This window comes from Malurus melanocephalus, unplaced genomic scaffold (genome assembly GCF_030028575.1).
Source record: "Malurus melanocephalus ecotype Western Australia unplaced genomic scaffold, MMel_1.1 scaffold_131, whole genome shotgun sequence".
Taxonomy (NCBI): Eukaryota; Metazoa; Chordata; class Aves; order Passeriformes; family Maluridae; genus Malurus; species Malurus melanocephalus.
Window position 1 is genome coordinate 1,156 of NW_026623363.1, and position 25,576 is coordinate 26,731.

At 44.3% G+C, this 25,576-nt stretch overlaps 1 protein-coding gene across 5 annotated transcripts in view; it reads right to left on the minus strand.

Annotated features, from left to right (window-relative positions):
* Positions 1-599: 599 nt before the first annotated feature.
* Positions 600-25,576, minus strand: part of LOC130576220 (lymphoid enhancer-binding factor 1) — a 53,588-nt gene continuing 28,611 nt past the window's right edge. For 4 of the 5 annotated variants that reach the window (XM_057370704.1, XM_057370703.1, XM_057370706.1 and 1 more), the window contains exons 5-10: positions 13,330-13,462; positions 9,193-9,283; positions 6,900-6,983; positions 4,909-5,031; positions 4,043-4,205; positions 600-1,343 (exon numbers count right to left, since the gene is read on the minus strand). In XM_057370704.1, coding sequence (XP_057226687.1) covers positions 1,185-1,343; positions 4,043-4,205; positions 4,909-5,031; positions 6,900-6,983; positions 9,193-9,283; positions 13,330-13,462 — 753 coding nt within the window. In that variant the 3' untranslated portion in view covers positions 600-1,184. The remainder of the gene's footprint in view (positions 1,344-4,042; positions 4,206-4,908; positions 5,032-6,899; positions 6,984-9,192; positions 9,284-13,329; positions 13,463-25,576) is intronic. The other variant, XM_057370707.1, reaches the window with a different exon arrangement.

A 25,576-nucleotide genomic window follows, 5' to 3' on the forward strand; every position in this document is an offset into this window, starting at 1 on the left:
ACAAGACTCCTAAGTGGCATGATTTGCCAGCAAGTAAATTGGAGACAAGCAAAATCCATTTGTTTCCAGGGAGCCTTTCCCTAAGACCCTGTTTGTTGCCAGCTATACTTCAAGACAGCTCTGTGGACATGGTCTGGTTACTGGAAAAAAAACCCTACCTGTGTAATGTCAGGACAGTTTATTGGCTGTAGAAAACAGAAAGAAGCTGCTAGGGCTTACAACAGTTGTGTATGTGGTTACAAAATTGGGCATGCATGTCAGCAAGACCAGGGCATTTCCTTCCGAAATAATCCCATAGTTTCTGTGTCAGCGCATTCTGTGACAATTTCTACCATTTCTGTTAACACTCTATTTAGGTACCTCAATCCTGGTACAAATGTACAAAGGATTGTACAATGTACAAATGTCCTTCCAATGTACAAAGACATCACTGAAGTAGAGAAAAACTACTGTCCCTGTAGTGCAGAAGGAAAACTGAGCCAGAAACATTCCTATCCCAGTAGACAGTGTCACATCTAATGGAGGGACAGAAAAGAGCCCAGATCTCAGGTTAGGATCAGTCTCTCAGGGCCGCAGCTTCTGAGCTTGATGTCATCACATTTGGCTACACTGACAGCTCGTTGTAGGCACCATAGTGTGCAGGGCAGGCTGTGCAATGTGCCATGAACACTTGTTTGATATTTAATTATAAAGCAAGAGTAACTGTAAGAAAACTTCTTTACATATATACACACATGTATAGCAGCAGGCTCTACCATGAAGGTTACTTGTACAAGATTTGCACAGATGGACCATTATGAATTACTTTCAGCTAAAGTTCTGTCTGCATTGAGACCCCTGGGCTTGCAGTTCTCTTGAAAGTAAGACACCCGTTTTTTTCTCAGGTCTAAGAAAGATTTTTGGATAATAAGTGATCAAATAGAAAATTATGGAAAATTCACAGCTACACAATACATGAGCTTCCAGACAGTGCTGGCCACTGTTTTAGGAAAATGTTTTCCATGTTATTTTTTTCCCTCAAAAACGATGAACTTCAATAGCAACAACAAAATCTCATTTTCTGGGTGTTCAAAATGAAAGCAAATATAAGGTCTATGTTATAGGTATGTTCACCAACCCTCATCCAGGGTCTCTATATCTTTCAACAAGTTACAGAGAAAAAGAAGAAATAATAATTTAGCAAGTTATGAAAAGAAAGAGAATTTAAAGAAAGAACCTTCAAGTGAGTGACTTACATAGTTGTCTCTTGCAGACCAGCCTGGATAAAGCTGCATGTGTAGCTGCCTTTCTTTACGAGCTAGTTCATAATATTTTGCTTGTTCTTCACGGGAGAGAGCATGCCACTGCAAACAAAATAAACACAGCTTTAGACTAGAAACTAAGTTATACCTAGACAACAGATGACTTGAGCAAGTGTTTTAGTGACTTTGATTCAGTCCTTCTCCACTGCAAAAATGAAATTCATTAGCAATTACAGGCACCTGTGTTTATTAACTGACTTTCAGGCATTTGTCAGCTCTGCAACTGCCAAGTGCCTTGAGCAAGACAAAAATTATTTATGGAAACAGCTCACCAAATAATCTGCTCACAGAACCACACTCTCCCAACACTACTTAAAAAAACCAACAACAAACAAACAAAAGCAAATCCCAACAAAAAACCAGCAACAAACCCCAAACTTTAGCTCCTGACAAAAATCTGAAGGGTTTTGTGCTGCTTTTAAAGGGCAGCAATCTCCCCTTGACAGAAGGGTCTGCTGTCTTAGTTTCAAGCAGCAGCTAGACACAAGTTTTCAATGCCAACACAGAAGGCTTTCTGGGGACCAGCACTCCTGTTCCAAGATCAGCTTCTAAGTATTGAACTTCAAGGTACCTGCTTTCTGATTGAAAAAGAAAATGGCAGCTGCAAAAGTTTCTAATATTAAGAAATCACAGAAGTACAATGTTACAAATTACATGGGTTGACCTTTGTAGACAAGCAGGAATACATTTCCTGGTTTCATGTACTTAATAACACCCCCCCACACAAATGCAAACAAAAATCCCTCACAACCTGCACATTTGAAAAGGCACCAGCTACATTCGTATTTAGTGATTTTGTTCTTGTTGAAATACCTATCATAGACCTGAACCTGCAGGAGTAACGGCCTTTTATTTAGAATTAAGTTCTACTGCTGCAGCAACATTAGATGCATCTTCTTGTTTGACAACATCCATGGGGAAGTGAGGGGAGAAGAATTTAAAAAATGCTCCAGAAAACAGACAAACCTGATATCATTAAGGCACTCATACAACAATAACATGCTAATAACATAACATGAACTAAGATTTCAGATCAGATCATTTTTGCATGATTGAATATGTTGTTTTGTTACATATCAGAGGATGTGAACTAAATCACTTGTCTGCCTCAACTTGGCGAGTTGGATGAGTTATTGAGAGTACAGCAGCTCAGCCTGTCTGCAGCTCTTAAACTCCATAAGCACTTACAAAAGGTGGAGGGCAGTGAACACAATGCTGTGGCAGCGGAGAGCCCAGCAGCACACAAAGTGTCAGCTCGTGAGAAGAGGTGGTTCCTGCTCTGGGGTAGCACAAGGTAACATAGTGGCCAGGATGACTGAACACAAACCACTTGACCATAATTAATCTTCAAGCAATTACATTGGATAACTCATGCATTGTTTGCACCACAGGTGCAAAAAAGTGGGATTTGAGGTACTTTCATGGAGAGCAGTAACTTGCAAAGAGACTTCAAGCTGCAGAAAAAGCAAGCAATGGAGCCCTGGGGCCTGATTCCTTACCAAAATAGAGATAAATAAGCCTCTGCTCTAGTTCAGGCCAAGAAAACAAGGCTGACCCACTAAGATCAATCATCTGGGACTGCCATCAGCTGTAAGGGTAGTTCACAGATCACAGAATATTCTGAGTTGAGAGGAACTCTCAAGGATCATCAAGTCCAACTCTTAACCAAATGGCCCATACAGGATCCTAGAGCCTTGCATGAAAGCATGGAAAAGGCAAGCACCAAGATGTCCTGTAAGGGGAGGTAACAAGAACAGAAGGCAGAAAACTGCACGAACTGGGACAAGTACCAATAGATTTCTGCTCTGTTTGGAGCAGAAGTCTTCAGAGTGTAACATAAAATAAGCACTTTAAGGTCGTGTGCTGATTTCCCATTTAAAAGCACAGGGTTTTCCCAGAGTCACAGTGCCTCTCAATACTGTCTTGGTCAGTGATCAAAAAGAGATGTGCACTGGGTATTTGAATAATCCCTACTCAAACTCAGATTGGTACAAAAGTCACCCCTTTTCTCATTTCTGGGACTCAATTGCAAAATGGGCATTTCCCTCAGCTGCCTTCCCTTGGAAGAATAACACTGGCAATGAACACAAAGTCTGTACTGTGAGTTGGGCTGCATGGGTTTTTTTTTCTGAGTGTGGAAAGTACAAAACATGACTACAATGCCACAGAAGCAAACAGATCTCTGCAAGGCTCTGGTACATGGACTGGGATCACCAGTACTTGGCTTTTGACTTCAGAGACATTCAAAACTTGTCTGTACAGGCTCCTGAGCAACTTGATGTAACTGGACCTGCTTTGTTGGATGTTGGACTACACAATTCCATGGGTCCCTTCCAACCTACATGACTTACAGATGGACTGCATCATATTCACAGCTGAGTTTCAACTCCAGTGGCATCCAGTGTTTGTCTTTGAATGATCCCTTCCTGCTCTGATGGACACTGGCCTAAGGGAGGACCCAGAACGTGATCTGAACGCTCCTTCCATTGAGGATTTTTCATGTCTGAGCTGTGGACACCATAACATGAGTGGAACAGACACAAATTTGATGATGTTGCTAATGCTGAAGAAAGAACATCAAGATACTGCATTTAGTTTTGCTGCATGTTTTATCTTCGTTAGCTAATTCAATAGTTGCACATCAGTAATCAACTCAAGCAGAAAGTCAGCCTTCACACCCAGCTGAAGGGAAACACAAATTAGCAGCACTTGTGAGCACTCCCAAACCCTCCTGTACATACCCTTCTGCCAAGGATCTGGTTGATAGCTGCGCTTTCTTTCAGAGTACACTCTGCTACAACATTTGCTCTCATTTCTTTCATGTACAACATGAAAGCATTCAGAGGTTTCTTGATATGAGGTCTTTTTGGCTCTTGTTCTTTTCTCTGTTCGTGCTGAGGCTTCCTAAAACGTGGTTGGGAAAGGGAAAGGAAAAAACATTAATTTGCCTTCAACCTAAAAAGATCCAATTTAAAATTACTAACTTGTGGTTAGAGTAGCACTTAAGTAGTAAGTGAGAATATCAGTGGTCATATCCCATCCATTTCATATCTTTCTGTTTAATACGCAGATAGGGTGTCAGGTGACATTCTCTAGAAAGTAACATTTAATCTGTGAATCTGCTCCAAATTCATCACTTGTCTCAATTCTCTTTTTGAGAGGCTATCTATCCATGGCACCCTAAAAGACGAATTTCACGGCAGAATAGCTTCTCATTCCCTTCTTTCCTAGGCCTTTTGCCTTTGAGTACTAAGCAATGAGATTGCTTTTTACTAGCGAATTTTGCAGGTAAGAACTTTTCCAGCAGAAGTTCATGAGTTTACACTCAAGCACCAGTCACAGCTGGACAGGTCCATGATTATGACTGAATCAAGATGGCTGTTGCCAACAGCTTAAAAGTGCTGCACTGGAATGAAAAATGGGTTCATGTCTCATTACCCTTACCAAACAGTAGCCCACAAATCCTTTTTTCGCTATAGGAGAAGAGTTAAAATTGAAAAAGGTCATGAAACACACTTTTTTAAAAGTATCCTTGATCCTTCTTCATATAGAATTAGTTCTCCAACATTTATTCACTAAGGTTTCTAGTGCAGGAAGGCAGACTCACACATGCATTAGCTCACTGTCGTTGTGCAGATGTTCTTGTTTTACTTGAGGTGTTACAATAGCTGGGTGAGGGATTCCAGTTGTGTGAGGGCCTGGGGGACCAGGAATCATGTGATGTGAAAACCTAAAAGAGAAAACAAAGCAAGGTCTGTAACCCTCACTGAGGACAGGCATCAAACACATATGACAGCAGCAGGACACTCCAGGAATGCAAATGCTACGGAGCTTGCAATGACGACAACTCCTGAAGAGCACACGAAAAATATTTGGCTAAGATTTGTGCATTGTACCCAAATTATTCAAGAAAAACAAACAAAAAAACAAATCAGTCAACATTTTGGTTGGAGAGAAGGTATTTGATTACCTTTCAGGCAAATACTTTTAGCAAATACTTAAATACTTTTAAGTATTAAGAAATACTTAATACGCAAACAAGAAATATTTAATGTTTGTACTGTTGCACTGTCTAGCAATAAAAATACACATTTCTTAACCAAAAAACCATATTTCCACACCAAGATATAAACATTCTTAAAATATCCACCACCAGCCAATGCAAAGGAGGAAACTGCCATGCAGAAACAAATAAAATGAAAGAAGAGTCTTTTCAAGAAGTCCCTGATGGCTCTCTTTACTTTTCAAGGTACTGAAGGTAAAAGATTTTAACATCACCCACTATTCTTACCTCAAATGCTTAAAATAAAATTTGAAAATCCTGCATCCTGGATGAAGGATGGGAGCAGGGAGAGATTTTTGTCCTAATTAAAGCTTCCTTTCATTTGTACCAGAAGGAAAATGGAAAATAAAACCAAAGTATCATTAACTGAATAATCCCACCCTGCTAACCCAGGTCATTCTCCAGGACAGCTGAGACTGATCTTGAAGGTGTTGAGCATTGCAAGCTCAGGCGCAGCAGAAAACCTGCATGCTGTATTTTAAACTGGTGGGAAGTACTGTTAACATCAAAAGCAAGCTCATGCTCTGAAGTTTTGCTGAAGGAGAGATGGCTAAGGAATTGCATCCAGCCTCTCCTTTCACCCTTCCCTAGTCCCCTTGTTGTCCTTTTCCTTCATGTCATCAAAGTGAAGGAAACACAAAGCCCTGTAACCAAATCAGGTGATTTTATCATGGAGAAAGAATGGGCTTTCTTCCCAATCACCTTGACAGGCACATGCTTATCATTCCTCTGTAAAGAAGTGAAGGGACAGTGATAATCCAAAGGAGCCCACACACAAAGAGACAAGAGGACCTACCACTTATCAAGTGGCCTGCCTTAAATCCCTGTGCAAGAGGATGTGTCTTCTACAGGTCACAGAAAAAACTCAAGAATTGTGTATTGCAACCTTGTGTACCCCAAGCACAGGACGCAGAAGCTGTCTTTAGAATGCGAAAGCAGAGCAGAGAGGTCTGGAGTGTGTCACGGCCAAGTCTCAATTAGCATTGCTTGCACTTCGACACAAAGACACAGTGCCTGAGTCACACACCAGTACAAACACTGTGCTGGCATCCCCTGCCATTAGTGGCTTTGGGCTATGAAATACCTACTTGCGAGCAAGTTTCCACACAGAGCATTACCTACGTGATTCAGCACTGATTTCCAGCAACTTAGAAATTGGAACTACAGAACACAGACTAGAGCGACAATCCACCTGGTTGCATACTGGCATGAACAAAACCCAAGGATGCACACTGTGTGTTGCATCTAGAAATGAACTTGCAACTCATTTCAGATGAAACAGCTCAATTAATTGTTGGCAATTCACTGGCGCTACTCATTGCAACACTTCAGAAACTGACAAGAAAATGCTGAATGAGACCAGCGTGGGATCCAGGCAAGCTGCATATACACACGTAAGTTAAATTAAAATGTATGCGTAAGGTTTTAGCTGACTGAAAAGCAAGCAAAGGCAGACCAAGATGCAAGCGGAAGAGCAACTTGCCCTCTAATGCCAGCAGTTACTCCCCAGTCAGTCATTCACCTCCTACACCTACCTGGACATGGAAGGGTCGACTGAGAGTGAGGATGGATAGGGCTGCCTGAATCCACTGGAGATGGGATATACAGGCTGACCTTGCCTGAGGTCACAGAAGAAAGGAACCCATCAATCATCCRATATGGTATTCAATGGTTACTCTAGAGTTACAAGCTCTTGATGGGAACTCAGTACTAGTCACAAATAAATAGTAAGAGCTAACACTTTCAAGAGCTCTCCTAATGAAACTAATGAATACTTAAATTCTTTGAACTTTCTCCCTTGCTATAGAAAGATTCCCAATCTAAGTTTCCACTGGGAAGGAAAGCAAAACAACCAGCCTTCCTCCCCCAGGGYACACACRCACACATGCACACTCCTCTATCTCTATCCCTCTCTCACCTAGTTTTAGAAGCACTGGAATMAGATTTGTTAAACAAGCTCGTAGGAAAAAAGCATCTTATGCCAAATAGTTCTACTCTAGATCAGAGCAAGAACACCAGATGGTGAATTATTAAGCTAAAAAGTCTTTTGAACAGTTTTACTAAGTCTTTGAAAACTTAGGACTCTCTCCATTAGCATATGCTATAGTGAGGTACAAGTGGACAGCTTTTCTAAGTAGAAATTTATTTGATAAAAAAACACCAACCCAACCACGTAGAAGACCACAGTAACACAAGTCTGTCTTACTACTTAAAGATTGAACTTTGCAGTCCAGTAAGAGAAACTTGTGTGAAGTTTTTGCCTCCTTTACACTCCCATACACACAGAATATTTTGTCACCATTCTGTAATTTGGGGTCTTTAATTTTTATCGTCATCCTACATTTTGATTAGTTTCAGTTTGCAATGGTTCAGTCATGACTAAATGAACACCCTTAAGTAGCAGGTGATGGTAATGTGGGCAAATACCAGTTCAGCCCAAACACCTCTAGCAGCCAGGACACCATACACATCAATCCTCTTCAAACAGTTGCTTATGGACTGGTCAGCTCTCAGAGGAGAGAAAATGGAACCTGGCCTTTGTAAGGTTCAGGACATAGGTTTCAGACTTGGAGCACGTTACTGGAAATGAGCAGYGCTCAAAGGGAAGAGGAAATTAAAAGAAAAGTTGAAGTCTCAACAGCACTACCTCACAGCAGGGAACCATAGCATAAGGGACAGCTGCGTATGTCCCACGCTTGGTCAGTGCTGCTGAACACATCCCCGAGTCTTGTCAGGTTGGATCTTGTCTCTCCTTTCTCTTTTCCCTCTTCCCTCCCCCCCGCATCTGCATCAAGATATCATTCAGATTGACCACATCTGGAAAATGCATGCTAGCAACTGCCTGGTGGCAGTGGAAGTGAGGAGTCAGCTAAGCAGCAAAATGGGAAGGGGAGGGGAGGGGGAAAGATTAAAAAAATAGATAGGTACTTTGTTATCTACTAATAATTTGCTCCAAAAAAGCATGTGGCCTTTTCTGAAAGATTTGCCAGCGATACAGCATTTCATACATTTCTGCTCTCTACTTTCTCTGCCTGTTGTCATTTGGATCATTTTTCCCTCCCTCGGAGACATTAAAAAAATCCCAAAAATCTGCATCCCTCATTGCATGGGCACAGGCTAGTAACAGTACAGATTCTAAAGCACTGAAATTGTGGCCGAGTTTCCTTATTTCCTGCTCCAAGAGAACTGAAGGCGAGTATGTATCTACCCTTAGCAGACATGAAGCACCCTGCCAAATCTATTGCTCTGAAAATACCACATTTCCTCCAAAAGGAAAAGGACACCCAGAGTGGCAGCAAGAGATCATGAGAATGCTAGTATTAGCAAGAGCAGCAAGATCTCCCAGTGACGGAGGCTTCTCTCCACACAGAAACTGTAAAAAGCAGCAGACTACAAAAGTTTGTTCTCCATTTGGGGCAGTTTCAAGATTTCCCCACATACACACACTTCGAAGTTCCTTCTTACCTCCCCTCTCCTCAGTAATTGCAACATTGTTAATTAAAATTTAGATTACATTCCTTGAGAACTATTTTCTGCTATCTTTCCAAAAGCTATGAGCCACAAATCTGAGCCATAAGAAATATACAGACTTCAAAGTGAAATCTACACACTTCAATTTCTGTACCTGTTCAAAAACCAGATTCAATTCATTTCAAAGACTCACAGCTTTTCATCCTTTCAACTAAAATAAAGTATCAATTTCTTACTGCAAATACATTATTATTATTATTATTATTATTGTTATTATTTTGTAAATGCTATGACTGATTCAACAATAGCAAATGGTGTGAACATGCACCTGTCTAAAAAGAAGCTAGAAAATCTTACCAGCCAAGAGGTGGTGTTATCTGTCCAACCCCCCCTGGAGACAAGGGATAGAAGGTAGGGAGATCAGGAGCTGGAGGATGCCTGGACATGCCTGTTAAAAAGCACAGAAGAATGAGTGATTTTCCCCATATGTGACCTACAGTTCCCAGCTAATATCACAATGGAACTGCTACAGCTAATACTACAATGGAAATAGTACAATACAGCTGCTTTGGGTAAGAAATAATCACCTTCTTGGTTAGTGCTGAAGCAAAAGGTTCCACATGGCACCTTTAAAACTACTTGCACATGATACTGCAATTCAAAGGGAAATACCAGAAAAAAAAAAAAGGAAAGGAGGAAATAAATGGGTAAGGACCTGTGCAAGTTTAGGTCTCCTGTGAAGCGCGTTAGACGATACTGCCCTCTCAGTGGTCTCACCAAACCCAACTGGATCCTGAGGACCTTTTCTAACACATCGTGAAACAAGGGGAAAATAAAGCTTTCTCAAAGAGACAGCACAGCACAGCTATTAGATTAGGTAAATTGCTACTTCTATATTTTCACGGGTTCCCTTATGGATTCACAGATTTTGGAAACTTGCTACCGCTGAGGATCAGTGGTTAATTAAGAATCATTTTCAGGCCTGTAATGGTCACACTTGATATGATTCATTTGGCTTCCAATTGTCACTCCAGTTCCAACTAAGCTCTTCATCGAGTTGACTCCTGTGGGCTCCAAGGTCAATCTGTTTTGCAATTGTAGTATTTCATGGAAAAATAAGAGTCCCATCAGGAATGATCCATCAGCTCACATTCCCCAGAACACAGAGTCCTACAACWGCAAGAATCACCTCAAGATTAAAGCTAATCCTCATCCCAAAAGGGTCTGTGGTCTCCATTCTTCACCTAAACCTTGTGCCCCCAGGAGACATGGAATTACAGTTGCAGAGGCCACAAAGACATTGGTTTATTTAAATGTGTTTGGGGAAGAGGGGGTGAAGCAGAAGGAATTGTTAAGTCTACTTCACATGTTAAATCAGCTGCTTTAAAAGGGTATTAAATATTTATGTGGTGACACTCCAAAGGTCCAAGGCTGAACACGTGCTACCTTGAGACTTAGTTTATAGATTGATGTTACTGATTTATTCTCCTCCCCAGTTCGTATTTAAATCTTCTGAATTTAATTACAAGATTTGAAGAATGTCTGTCAGGASTGTGTACAGGAAAGCATGGAAAATAATACCGGTGGTGTTATTGTCTCAAAAAGGCAAAATTTTCAGACTTGGAACCACAACCCGAGTGAGGATCGAATTTCTCACCAGTTGTCTTTTCAAAGGTGTAAAACAGCTGGTAGCTGACAGGAAAGGAAACACTTTACATGTCCCAGGGCTTTTACATGAGAGGAATACTCTTTCTGAGTGGTTAAAAAAACCAAAACCAAACAAGGTGAAAAAGAAACTCAGCACCACAACTCTCACATCTCTGGTGATGACTGGTGCTCCTGGAAGTGATGACATGACCTTGCCCCTGCCAGACCAAGCTCTGCACAAGGAGCTGGGCCGCTCCTTCCCCAGAATCTGCAGTTCTGACCCACAGAGACAGCACTGCACTCCCTTAACCAAAGCACAGCTGTTATTGCTAATCCAAAACTTCTGGCCCCTTATGGAGGGCTACCAGCACCTAATGCCCACAGGAGCACACTCAGTTACTGCATGGCCCGTGTCCTCCAAAGCAAGTTCTCTTGAGAGTGTTATGTAAATAATGAAATATGAAATGAAATGAAATGAAATGAAATGAAATGAAATGAAATGAAATGAAATGAAATGAAATGAAAAATGAAATGAGTGACTGCCTTTAGGAAGGCAGTGCTGTGTGTTCACCCCAAAGTTCCTTGGGTGCAAGCGGAATGCTGAGGGCAAGCTGCTGAGGACCCTGTTGTTGGAGCATTTCAGTGGGAGGAGAGCACCCAGGCATCAGGGCTAGGGCGCCAGGGCAGTGCCTTGTTCCAGACCCACAGTGGGAGGCGAGGACAGAAACAATGGTTGGAGGCGTTTGGCAGAGGACCTGAGGAAAAAAAAAATCYTCTCTTTGCAGCAACTGCATGGGCTACTTCACTGCGGCTGCTCCCACATGCCGGTGGCGCCGAAACAGGGAGYACGGATGGAAAGACCACACACATCAAGGAGACCATCCCAGAMAAAACCAGTAGTCTCCAGCCTGCATTATCCACATTATCCATCCCCATCTTTGCCAGACACTGAGCAAAGGGATCAAGAGCGCATTCAGGATCACCAGAGGGTAATGAGCTTTGTGCCTCCTGGCAGAGCCCCTCAGCAGTCTTGTGCTCAGGGATGGGGATGTGACTGGTAGGATGCTGGACAGGGAAGAGGGTACAGAAGCAGYGGAAGAGAGGATGTGCAGCAGAAACAACAAACTGGGTGTTGTTCAATTTGGGTCTGCTGTACAGGATTACAAAAATAAACTGGGGTAAAGGCAAAAAAAATGGGGCACAGGAGGGCAAAYGCTGCATGCAGTAACCAAAAACCTCTTGAGTGCACAAACTGCAGCAGCGGGTTGTGCCCCAGCTGTCGCAGCCAGCTTCAGCAAGAGGTGGAAATCCCGTTCTCTTAACGCGTGGCACCCCTGGGATTTCAAGGAATGGGTGTGAATATCCTTCTCCTGGGCACTGATGCAAAGGAGGAAGACAAATGAGGACAGGAGGTCTCCATTTGCTTCTTCCAAGTCTGAAAAAGATATACACGTATTTACAGCCCAGGCTTTCCAGGCAGAGTGCTTTTTGTATTTCCTCTCCCTAGAAAAAAACAAACAACTAACCAACAAACAGCAAAAAACACACAGAGCCACACAGCCATAGCATTTTCTGGATGTAGACCCTGTTATTATCTCCATAGTACAGCCAAAATAAAACCTAGGCATTCAGGGAAAGAGAACAAAAAAGTCTCTCTCCCTGAACAGTGATGACTAGAAAAATCTTCAGATAAATGAGACAACTGTGCACGTGGATGTGTGCCCAGGTAAAGCAGAGCTTCAAGATCTGTCAGCTGGGTGTCACAGCATGTGGTGGCGCATGCGAGTGCAGAGATAGGTGGTGAGAGGCACCCTCCAGGACCAGCCACGGCACCGGCAGGCTTCCTGCCTGTGCAGAGATATCCAAAATACAGTGAATGCCTTTGGAAACCCTCTGCTCTCTCTCCTTTCCTCCTTACCATCAGCTGTCCCATGCAGGCTTTTCTCCTCAGGTGCCTACCCAAACCCTGGCTCAGACCCATGAGAGCCATGGCCAGTCCTCCGCTCGCACGTCCCCAACATCCATCACATCCCTCCTCAGCTCCTTCGACACAATGTAAGCAACCACACCCTTCCCAGGAATCCCTTGGATTCTCCTGGGTACTGGGCAGAAGCTCTTGGCACAGGCTGGGCTTGACACTTGGAGACTGCACTTCTGTGGGGGCCTGCAGACTAACCCTGAGCAGGGCTGGTCTGAGATTCCCAGACGTGGATCTAGGAAGAGCTTTTGTGTTTGCCTTAAGGAGTCCTAGAGGTACAGAGAAAACTGACGTCCATGACTCAGATATCTAAAAGGATGCTTTCTGCAGAAGGAAGCCAGCACAAGAAGGTTAAAAAATATCATGTTTGTAAAGTTTTTACTTGCCCAGGCTCAAAACTTTTTTTATGGGCAATGCTTTGATTATGCCAATTGCCATGGAAGAATATGGACAGCCAGAACAAAAGGACATAAAATACAATTTTAAGTGAAAGGGAAAAGGAGAAGATTGTAGTAACATCACTACTGAAGCACTTGTCCCATATTTTCAGGGAAGTATGGGATGGTGCCCCTTTCTGCATCTACATGCTGCAGGCTTTGGGCACCACAGGAAATGGTGAAGACTGGCTGCTGTTTTTTGAGATTTTGAAARACTTTGACCAGAAAAGCAAGACCAAATTATCACATTAGAAAGAGCATAAAAATTTAAGCAGCCAAGTTAAGTATCAGCATTATGGCAGMATTACCATCTCTGAAAGCAGGCATATGCACCTGGAACCCTCCCTCTAAAATATTATAAATATTTTTTGTGTCAGCAGCACGGAGGGACCCACCCTGCATCCCCACCATGCTGGGAAAGGATGGGCTCACCTTGTTTGGAGCTGACATCAGAGGGGATGTGTGATGGGTGTGACCCCGGGGAAAAGTGCTCATCGCTGTAGGTGATAAGAGGGGTGAGGGGGTGAACCGCATGGGAAGGCTGTACCACGGGCACCTTGTTGGACTGCAAGAGAAGAACAAAAATGAAATTGTGTTAGCAAAGTGAGGCTTCTGCTTTGGAAAAAAAAAGATAACATTTCCAAAATGCTGTTTTTAAATATTTGCGTTACTGAAGCAAGGAAAACAGATGGACAGACATGACATCGGGGCTAGTGGAGGGAAACAAGGTTTGCTGCCAGAATTGGCATCTTCAAACCACTGGCACCTGAGGAAGGATGCAGATATTGAGGAAATGCAGGGAAATGGGTGGGGGCTGGGGGCAGGAAGAAAGGCATTTGGGAGACATTGAGGCAGGGCTGCGGAAATGGCAAATGGAGAGCTGCAGGGCAGGAGGAGCAACATAGGCACTGTGCACCAAGAGCTGCTACCTAAGGACAGCAGAGTCAGCAGCAGCACCAGAGAAACCCTTTGGTTACTGGAACAGCATTTAAAAAAAGAAGGCTTAAAGTACAGGCTTGCCATATCTCCAGCCTTAAGTGCAACACGAGCTTCATCAGCTTCACTCCTCCCCTCCACTGCTCTCCTGCACATGCAGGACAAACCCMCGCCATCACCAGAGGAAGAATAACTTTGTCCCTTACAGATTTACAAACTGTGGTTGAAAACTCTTGGTCTGTCTACCAGTTAACTAGAAGCCACCCTTATAAGTCTCATTTTATAGATAAGCAGTTGGCAGTAGCCTCTCAAGGGGGTGAGTTAGAGGGGGACAGCTGGGAGGCCTCTGACTATCAAGGAGAACTCAGAGTGCTACAAACACCCTCGAGGGTCCTGAAATGAGTGCCACAAGGGCAAGACGCACACTTGCCACCAGCACTTCCTACAGTGGCACAGGAGAAGAGGCAGGCAGCATGATGGAAGGATGCTGCCCAAAATTACACCCTTAGATCAAGGCTGCCAGGCAATGGAACTCCTCAGTCCCAATGAAATCCTGCATTATTAATGATGCCTGAAACTCAGGTTGCTCTTTCCATGGTGGGACGAGCCATAGTGACGATGCCAGCATGTAACAGATGCTCATCATTTGTACCCTGCCACTCTACCCTGCCTCTTACCACAAATAATTATGGAATAGGTTTTTAATAAAACAAAAGCTGTCCTTCAGACAGACACACTGACAGCAAGGACAGTCTGTCAAACCTAAGGAATTAAGAAGAAAAGTAATTTAAGAGGCCAGTGAAATTAATTTTCATTGAGTTCACTATTGAAATCCTGGCACAAAGCAGATGTTAGTACATAGCTCCATGCAAAAGTCCATGATTTCTCTGGACTTCTGGAAGCAGATGGGTTATTAAATGGACAACTCAATTTATTGTTAAGGCTGGCAGGAGTAGAGGAAAGGGAGTAAACGGGAACCAGTGCAGCATTTTCTGCTTTCCTTGTTTCCAGAGCACCACCTTAAGGAACTTGCATTAGCAGGCAGTATCTTCTTAATGTCTGACCTATCCCTCCAGTCATATAGCTCAGAATCTGGTGCCATGAATTTTTGCTAAATTATGCTATCCTTGCTCTCCTCTTAATTTTACGGTTTTCAACACAGATTTGCTTTCCTGTGGGAAAGAGATAAGAACCTGAGGATTTTAATTTAAGCTTCGGCCTTGTCTTATATTTTGCAAGATGGAGAGAGAAAGCAGCGCTAGTAGGTGTTTTAAAGCCAACAAGCATTAGGTCCATTTTTATGACCAAATAATAAAAGCAATATGAATTCTCAATAATATCTATGAGTTGAGTTGTAAAGGGGAAAGCTCAGGCTGCTATTCATCTTCTCCATCCGTATAAATTCCACAAAAAACAGATGCCAACAAATTTCAGACAATTTACAAATCAGGCCTCAGTCTTTAGCTATGAGACGCATGGGCCAGCCCACCATTCAGCTATTACTTTATCAACAATAAACTGTATATTATGAATAAAGATAAGCAATAGATGTATTTAGGTCACACACACACAGCTGCTAATCAGCATTAATTTCTCAAAATTTAGTAATTAACATTTTGTATTGTAGTGAATGTAATTGTCATGCACGCCCCTGGTATCAGGGTTCCTTGCTTTCAGAAATCACCCATTTATACTTAGAGCATGCCAATCCCTGTACCCCCTCTCTCTCCAGCATCCTGCAGATTTGATTTTATTTTCTAATTCTCGGCACCTTATCCCCTAAGCCCATGGCAGCGGCTTTCAGCGGGCGAAGGAACCGTGAGAAGTCAGGAGAAAAGCAAACCGCTTGTCAGCGGGCTTAAAATTAACATATAAACGGGCCATGTCTCCATTAAGAGCATTTGGGGGTCTGCAGAGCCAGAAACTGGAAAAAAAAGTAACAATAAATAATAGCAATAATGCAAAGCTTCCCAGCCTGCCTGCCCCACACTGCTTTGGGAAGACCCGGGGAGCTCTGGCAGCTAAATCCTGCTGGGTGCCCCAGCRTGACACCAGACGGGGACTCACTGGGCACAGGCTGAGCCTCCCCATTCCCTCTGGTCCCACCAAGATGGTCACAGTGATTGACAGCTGGAGGACACACAGGGTGACACAGGCACAATGAAACAGGAGGAGAAAGGCCTGATGATATTTTCCAAAAACTCTGTGGACTTGAAGTTGTTTCTGTCACAGCATCTGCCCTACAAGTCAACCCAAATGGGTTATCTGGGCCCTCCTTGCAGAGAAGGCTCAGGGCAGGAGACCAAGACCGTGTATGCAGACCTGGATGGCCCTCTTGCCATCCTCTCAACCCTCCCAGCCCTGCTGGGGTGAGGGACTGGCCCCAGACTCCCCATCATGTCCTGTGGGCACTGCCCCTCACCCTTTGCCCTGGAGACACCTGGACTGGGGATGTTGCCAAAGCCCCTCCCAGTGCCTACTGCTCACAGTGGGCACTGCTGCCCCAGAGGCTTTCCAGGGCTGTGAGACATGGCCWGATCCTTCCTCACACTGAGGTACCAGACAGTGCTGCATCCCAGTCTTTACCCACTGGCTTCCTCCTCCGACAAACACGCCACTCTTACTACATTTGTCTCCCCAAATCCTCCGAAGACAATGCACACAGCTGCAGAAACACTTGAGAGACTGACAGAGACTCAATCTCTGTTCACATGACCTCCACGCAGGGGGAACTCCATTCCCCATGGCTCACTGAGCACCTGCTGGCCAAGCCCACAGCCTCCACAGCTCTCCCTGGCATACTGGTAACACTTATACCTAACACAGAGCACCTCTTCTCGTCAGCACAGCCTGAAAATCTTCCCCTGCAAAACCCATCAGTCCACACACCTTCAATGAGACAATTACATAATTACACAGTGTCCTGTGTGAGGTTCTTTGGTATTTCAGCGCAGAAAGTATACTACATCCACCCACCAAAACACAGCATTTTGGTGCAAGTAAGTACCTAAGCAGCTTCTAAAAACACAACAAAGCGAAGRAGGATAAAATTCTCATTTCCAAGACAATCTGGAGAAGCTGAATGTTTGTTGAAGCTGTCTCCAGCACAGCTCTGATGCGGCATATGTGGTGGATTACCACACCACACCACTTAAGTTCCATTCTCTTTGCCGAAGCATCTTCACACACCCTGGAAAGTAAAGGAAATGGGACACACAGCATAGCTCAAGATCTGCAATTCAAAAAACCAAAAATAACTAAAAATGAGGATGTGGTTTACAACCTGAAGATCTCCTGTTATGTTTTAGGACACCTTGTCATGCACRTGTGACCTGTTATGAGCACTAAAGGCTGGTGGCAAAGGGGAAACCTGTTCCTGTTGGCCTGGGGACACACAGCTGTGCCCCATAGCACTCTGCTCAAAGGGACCCTCCTGAGCAACCAAACCTTGGTGGTCTCCTTCTCAGAGACCACGAGGCCATCAGGGCTCCAGTCCCAGAGCACAGTGTAGCAGCACAGACATCACCAGCACCCTTTGGGAAATRGCCTCTCTGCAGCACCTCCTGGGGCACTTTTTCTCACCAGCTTGGCCATCCCAGTTGATATCTTTTATTTCTCCCAAGCACGTGCTCTCAGGTTGAAGTGAGGCTGTGTATGCAGGTGACAGTCCCCTGAAGGACACCAACAGGACTGGGAGAGCATACATGTACTGGAAACAGCAGGAGCCAAATTATCTGACCAGTTAGTGCTAAGATGAAACTGCTATTCCATTTTATAAATGAAATGAAAAAAAAAAATGCCCCAAATCCCCAGTACGATGTTGGTGGGCAAAGGGTAAGAACTTGGAGGGAGGAGGGCTCTGACCCAGCCGTAGTCATCATCCCAGCAGGAGCTTTGCTATGCACTGGACACCTGTTCAAAGCTATGGCTCTGTCAAAGGAACGCATGAACAGGTCAGTACGACAGCAAACACTTCCGTGCAAACAGCAATCACTCTGCAAGTGGTAAAGCTTGAACCTACTCAGGCATTTTGGCCAGGCCAAGGAGCAGAGTGAGAAATCCCCTGGCTGTGGCACTGGCACAGCTGCTGCCACATGGCTGGGTGACCCCTGCAAGCGCCCTGCACTGGCAGTGCTGCACCTGCACTSGCAGAGCCACTCAGCATTTCAGACATGTGCCTGCTCTCTCATCTGAGGAGCACACTGTGAGACAGTTCAAATTCGTCTCTGCTGAGTTCATGGTGAAATGCTGCAGCTCAAATTCAGTCTGAATCCAGTAAGATTTCCCTCATTTTTTAAATGCTTCCGAAGAAAAGCAGGAGTCCAGAAAAAAAAAAAAAAAAAAAAAAAAAAAAACAAAAAACAACCAAGCCTTCCCTAAACAGTCAGCTAAAGCTTCAGTGAAGGCCCACACCTGTAAGGTATCCTATATGCAACAAGTGTGCAAAAACTATAAAAAGCCTGAGACAGCCACGGCAAAAATGCCAGTAGGTCAGCGCTGGGCGAGGCGGGCAGCTGGGAGCTCCTGCTGGAGCTGGGGCCACCATTTGTTCCAGCTGCTGCACAGAGAAAGATATTAAATTAATGACCCTTCAAAGGACAGGCATCTACAAAGGAGGTCGCAGGCAGGCAGGGAGCTTTGCAGAGAACCATGAGGCAAGCAACACTCCTCACACAAGACCAAACGTCCCTCGTCAACACCCAAAGAGGTGCTGGGCTCTTTTTGGTTTTGTTTTCCTCTTTAAACACAAAGTAGTTTCTAAAAAGCCAGAAAAAGGCCCCAGACACTCTTCCCCTCCTGTCAGCAAATTATGCATTGGTTGCAGATACCAGCAGATGGTCTTTCCAATTAAGACTAAAATAAGTGAAATTTAAAAATCCCAACAATTTAAGGATGAATGTATGCATGCACTCCCTTTCATTCCTGAAAGAGAGGGTCATTTGAAAAAACAGATCCAACTTTTTGACAGTGAATGTTAAATTTAGGAGGAAAACACAATGTAAGCTCCACCACCAAAACCTCTCCAAATCTTTCCACTATTGCTATAGCAGTACCTCAAAGTAAAAAGACCAAATGGTCCTGTTATTGTGGGAGAATTTGARGCTTCCTTGATCTGAAGAGATAAGAAAAATCCATCCCCTTTTTAGCCTATTCTCATTTCTGGAGTCCTGAGATAATTCTKAGGCTGAAGGTTTTAGCAAACCCAGAAGATAGCGGTTTCAGCTGTCCTCTCAAAATACCAACAGCATTTTACTGGCTAAACTGATTCTGTATTATGCCTTTGCTGACATGCTGTTGCAATAAAAATGCAAGATCAAGAAGAATGTAATTKTGGAGCAATGTCATACACAGGCTTTAGCAACAGAGTACCAGTGGTRGAAAAGGAGGAGGTAACAGTAGGGTGTTTTGGCCAAAACTAGTCACCAGGAGAGGAAACAAGCTCATCAGCACCAGCAGTAATCGCAATTACAATTTGCCACTTCCCCGGGAGCTATTATATAATCTCTTTTCATAGACAACTTTGCAAAGATGTAGCATGGTCAACATAGAGAGCTCAGGTTACTCCCCCATCCCCAAACCATTTTCTAGAGGTAAGAGTTTTAAGTCCAAAGCCAGCTTCTTTAGGCTCTTGACAGCAGAGATACTTTTATGGTTAATTTTCAAAACCTTCTCCAATCCTTGGACAGTGCAGTTGGGAAAATGCCTGAGTGGGTACGGTGAGGGGTGGCTTGCAGCACTACTTTTAGCCTCACCTGAAGCTAAAAGGAACAGGGATAGGAAAGCACGCCCACAGGAACATGTTGCTCACAGGAAACAGAGGCTTAGGAATACTGTGATTTATGAAAGACAAATAAAAAGGTGCAGTCTTTTAACCCTGCTTCACAAGCGGGCAGCGGGAGGCCATTTATCTCACTGACCTTTCATGCCTACAAACAGCAGGGGGGACACCCCAGGGACTCGCCATTTTGAGGAGGTGAAGTGAAATGCTGGATCCATGCTGATGTGAAACTTTACAGCTTTACAGCTGCTAACACTTACTCAGAACAAAACTAAAATCAAAACCACCACACATTTCAGGGGCAAACTGATGGCTTGATGAGGCAAAAAAAATCCTCCTGGTACCCCTTTTCCTCACAACCTCTACTTCAGCTCTTTGCCATGGAACTAAGCTCCACTAAGTGCTGGRAGTCAGGAAAGGGCAGAAGAAGAAAGTTATTTTAAGTCAGTCATTGAAAGTTTCCCCATCTCCCCAGGACACTTTGCATCATGAAACCACATCGGTGAAGGAGGCACCCAGGATGCTTGCTAGAGCTTCCCGTGGTCAYTTGGGAGCAGAAAAGGTTTGTGACCTTTTTCCAGCTGCTCAGACCACGCTCCTTTTTGGGAAGCCCAGCAGCAAGTGTTTGTGGCTACAATGCATGGCAAAGGCAGCTCCACAGCCAGCAGTGCCATGCCATAGTCCACAGGCACACAGATCAGCACCTGAAGCACAGGGGGTGTCACAGCTGGTGACAGGCACAGGCAGCGTACACCGACAGGCAAGAGGAGTTGGAGAAAACTGCTCTGCCTGAAGCCTGAATGGTCGGTGTGCGATGAAAAATTCAGTCCAACAGCCAGGAGAGAATTGCAAAGGAAAGCGTAAATGTGATTTGACAAAGCCTAGAATAAGTATCTATCTAGACAGATTACAATCAGTCACTAAATTCAGGTTAATTACAACATTAGTGAGAAACCACCACTATTGGCTTGTCTACATTCTTGTCTTTYTCCAACTTTTTTACCCCTCCCTCCCCTTCAATCTTGGAAATTAATATAGCACAACTGTGATTTTTTTTTTTTTGCTGAAAAGTTGTAATAAGCATTTGAGTTCCCTCAAGACTGTTTTAAAAACACGGGTGTTGAATCTCTGACAGAAACACACTTTATTTCAAGTGTTCATTAAGCACTGCCATTAAGTAAGTGATTAAAGCACACCCAGTATTAAAATAGCTTGATTAGAAATCCCCTGCTATCTCCGTTTTCTTCTCTCCCGTGACTTCTTAATTTGTTTGTTCTTGCCTGCTCAGGAAGGCTGTCGGGAGACCTGGAGTGCTGGTGAACCATGTGGGGAGCCAGGCAGGTCTTGCAAGGCTCCAACTGGGGGAGAACAAGCCCACTTTGATTTCTGTACTGCAAGTTCACTTATACAGAGATTATACCTAGTTTTACACAGCCCAATGGTTTTAGAAATAYGACTGATAGGGCATTACATTGGCAGAAAAGCCACATGCTCACAGAAAAAATGTTCCCTATTACAATATTTTGCAAAGTCTTATTTCACTCTCTAAACTCAACAGTGGGTTCTCTTGGATGGGGATTAATTRCCAGAAAACACAGTTTGACAACCAGTTATTGTTTTAAATCTGCGAGATTGTCCTTTAACTTTGACCATCCTGAGCAGTTCATCTTTTTCCTGAGGATAAGATGAATCCTACAACCAACAAGCAAGAACCTGCATCATCAAATCACACACTCAACCCCAGGAGTCTCTGAGCACCCCCAAAAATCTGGTAAATGGGACTGTTGCCACTACAAATATTCTGGATGGTGACACACCCCATGGGCCTTTTCCCTGTGCAGCATCCCTTCTGTTGCCTGCTGYGTCCTTGTCATATATCAGCAATCCCATCAGCTGAAAAGGTGTTTTCCCCCATGTTCTGGCCTGTCCAGAACACTTTCAGTTCATTATTGGCTAAAGAGAACAGAGGCCAGCAATGTTTTAACAGCGTGCTTGAGCCTCTGAGATGCAGAGTTCTGGCTTATTGATTGCTTGGACAATAAGGACCGTTGCCCTAAGCCACCAGAGGAAGCCCATGGGACATCAGAGGAGCCAGTGCCCACAGCGCAGCCGCTTGCCAGGGGGACCAGCATGATGGGACAGGTACCCCCAGGGGCTCTGGGTAGGGGGGAGGGGGCTGGAGTCCATCCTGGTGTCGCCTCTTGTGCCATCTTCAGCTCTTCCCTGGGGACAGAGCTGCTCTGGTTTCTGTCACCASAGCTGTCTGACACAAGCTTGTTTTGCTCGCCTCGAGGTTATCAGGATCCCTTCTCACAACAGCTTTGCCATTTTCCCCAGCATACTCAGACCCCAAAGCTCGTGTGCTTCTCTCACAGGCAGAGGGATGTGCTTCAGTCTGCTATTCAAACTTCGGAAATGGCTCAGGCAAGTGAAACACCATCTACCACATCAGCACACAAGTGCTGTGTGAAAGCGAATTGTGCGACAGCCTTCGAAGCCCAGCATTTCTGTTCTGGACACAATGTGCGTCACAGGACGGGATGACTTTTCCTCATCGGCCTCCTCAAGTCCCACAGGATACAGACACAGGCTCCTGGGGGGAACCAAGAAAAAAATTCATCCTGCACCCTGGTGACAGGAAGATGCCTTTCAGAACRGCACACACAGTGGATCAAAAAGTGCTTGAAATAGGACCTCTATGAAATGTATTTATATTGAGTCTATGTTACAGCCTATTCAACACCGCATGTCATAACAAAGACTATCAGAGTCCCAGAAAACTGAGAAATGGGTCAGCTTCTCTCTGAACTGCAATTTTCAAGGTGCACTGAATAGAAATGTTCTTGATTAAGAAAATGCAAGAGTATGACATGCATTGGGAAAATATCTCTGTCATATAGAAGGTAAGGACAAAGGCTCAACCCCTGTCCAAGCACCTGGCACACTTTTACATGTTAAAAACCTCTGTTTACCATGGCTAAGTTTGCAGCTTAGAGGTTGACCAGCTTCTCACTTCTAGCACAGCAGAGATCACCCTGGTCTGGTCAAGCTACCCAACCTGACTGATGTTTTCGGAAGTGCTCTTGCCTCATCCACCTCTACAAAACAGGGTATGAAAGGAAAAAAGATAGGAGTGGGTGTGATGATGGAGAAGTGACGAATTTAATGACWTTAATGACTCCTCTCAGCTGGCCCTTGCTTCTGGCAGGCCTTGTGCCCCACTGCACTGATGCTGCTTGAAGACTTCTGCAGGGAAACCAGTGCCAAGGCCAAACCCCCTCTGGCTCCAAAGTGGCAGGAAGGGCTGCTCCTGATTTGCCACGAGGTGAGGAGACCCTACTGCTGGATTTGTGCTCCTTCAGGGGGTTTCCTGGCAGCAGTAGAGCAGACCTGAGCCCATTATGAAGTGCAATGCTGACAGCTGGGGCTGTGTGCCCRGCATTAAGGGTGAGGGGACAGGCAGGGCCGGGTGGGATGGATGCAGGGCTTGCTCAGCACATGCCCTCAGAGGAGCCATTTCGTCCAAATTCGAGGCTCTCAGGCATCACTGACCCTGTGTACGCACTGTAAAAAGTTTTCAAGTAACTTCCCTGAGTCCGGCTAAACCGTATTAACAGATTTATCCAATAACATGCAAATTCAGGTTTTAATGAAAAGAGTTAAGTCCCAGCTCTAAGTGATTTGGACTTTTCTGCTAATGGCATCGGCTAATGACCAAAGATTTAATGCAGCAAGTCTTAGCATACATCAGTGCAAACAATATAACCATTTAGCAGAGGCAAAAAGTCATCTCATTAGACATCCATCATTGGATGTGGGCAAGATGGTCCAAAGGCTTAAAATAAAATATTCATTTTTAAACTAAAAAAAAAAAAAAAAATCTCTAAAAACGTACAAATGATTAGGCCAAAAGCAGCAGTCTGCTAAAGCTTCACTGGGATTGAAAATGCAAACTGCAACGTTTATCTGGAGGTAAAACGCATTTGCAAGTACTTAATTTCGGCAGCACTGTTCCGCAGAAGACAAAACCAATTTTAACAGGAATTAAAGCAATAGGGCCCTCCAGAAACAGGATGTCTCTTAGACAGGTTATTTGAACCATCAGTAGAAGGTCACAACAGGAATTATTTCTCTACCACATTGWGCAAGATGATTTAAGTACAAACAAAAGTGTTGAAAAGCTACTAACTTAATTTTATAGATCGTTCCCACGAGGGTTTGTCACATCAATGAGACACAAAAACATGGCCCTAAAATCACATTTTTATGGAGCTAAAAATCTCAAAATCACAGCACACAGCTAAGGATGAGCAAAGAATGACCTGAACAGGACATAGGCTCAAAGGAGCAGGGCTAGAAACACCTTTTTTGGCCTAAACCATTGATGCTGAATGTTTCATTTGGACTCTTAAAATAAAYGAGAGCAATAAACCTACCCCATAAGACTGCTGGATGTTGAGCTACCAACACAGAATCAAAGTGCTCATTATTTTTAGTCTTGTTTGCCAAATGGCATCTTAGAAGACACAAAAAAAAATTGATTGATACCTCCCAGCCATGGGCTAACAGTGGGAGGTGACCCAGGTAAGGGGAGGACTGTAGTTATAATGGACCTGTGCAAGCTGCCTGCCTGTTTGCAGGAGTGGAAAAACAATATTCAAAYAAGATCAAGCGCCCCACTTTTGTGCCTGCAGGCTGTGTCTCCCAGGGCAGCTTAGGAAACATTTTTTTCCACTCCCCAAAAAGCAGATAGGGCAAGCCCCGCCTCCAGACACAGAGGGAAACTAACAGAGGCRCAGGAATGGTTCTATGTCAGCTTTGGACTTAGATCATCCCCTGAGAGTGGCCTATTCCCACTGAAACACACACCTGTGACCCAGGGAGTCCTTGGGACCCAAAATTAAGCCATGTCAGGCGAGGTGTCATCCCCAAAACCAGGCATTTCCTTCAGCTTTCAGGCCTTACCCATGCAGGTTCTGTCCTGGGCACTGACCTGAAGACACTCCAGTGACTGGGGTGGCAGCCCATGGGATGGGGGGACAGGGAGAAACATGGGGCTCCCCTACTCCCCACCCCACCCAATTTGATCTGTTACCATTTAGTGCCTTCACCCACTCGGCCACAGGGCTTAAAAAAAGGTTGCTGGTATGCATATGACACATGATGCCTTTTGAATCCTGCATAGGCTATTTCTGCCTGCTACTAGACTTGCAATTTTTTTTTTTTTTAAATTCAAGAGCTGCTGTTTAAAATTTAAAAATCACTCTTAAAAGCAAAAAAACACAGCCAGCCCACAACCTCAGTTTTGTGCAGCAGGCACCTATCCTCATAAAAGCCCTGGGCTGTGCTTTATAACATGGGTAGAAGTCTAAACATTGTAAAAAAGAGCCTAAATTGCCAGATTGCCCAATCCTCCAGTAAATCACCCTTCCAGATGGGCTTAAGAGCTGCACATAGAGCCCCACAAGTAGAAACGGGTCACCCTGCAATTATATTTCAATCCTACTAGGCTCAAACAACATTATATGAGAGTTATGCTTGACTGCATTAAAGAGGCAYTTCCAAAGTTTACCATCACCCTCTCATTACCAACAGTTCGATTTTTCATTCAATTAGTGTTCCCCTGTGCAATTAACTCCTCCCTCAAAGAGTGGCAGAGGCCGGGATGGACAATTTCTTATCATAACTACATCTCTCCTTGGTCAGACTCTGCAAAACACCACTAAACAATTTATCAGGCAAAAAAATAGCTCGTGCCAGGAGAGTTTGGGGATGTGCTCAGCTCCTCACCTCCCTCCACTGCTGACAGGCCAAATGGTCAAGAGTGCCAGAGATGCCCCAATGCAACATTAATCCTTTTCTCTTCTGGTGTGGACACACAATGGATCTACATGAGATCGGCCCATCCCTCATCCGCTGCTCTGGGGCAGCGAACCCTGGAACTGCAGCAGTGTCCAGCCTGGC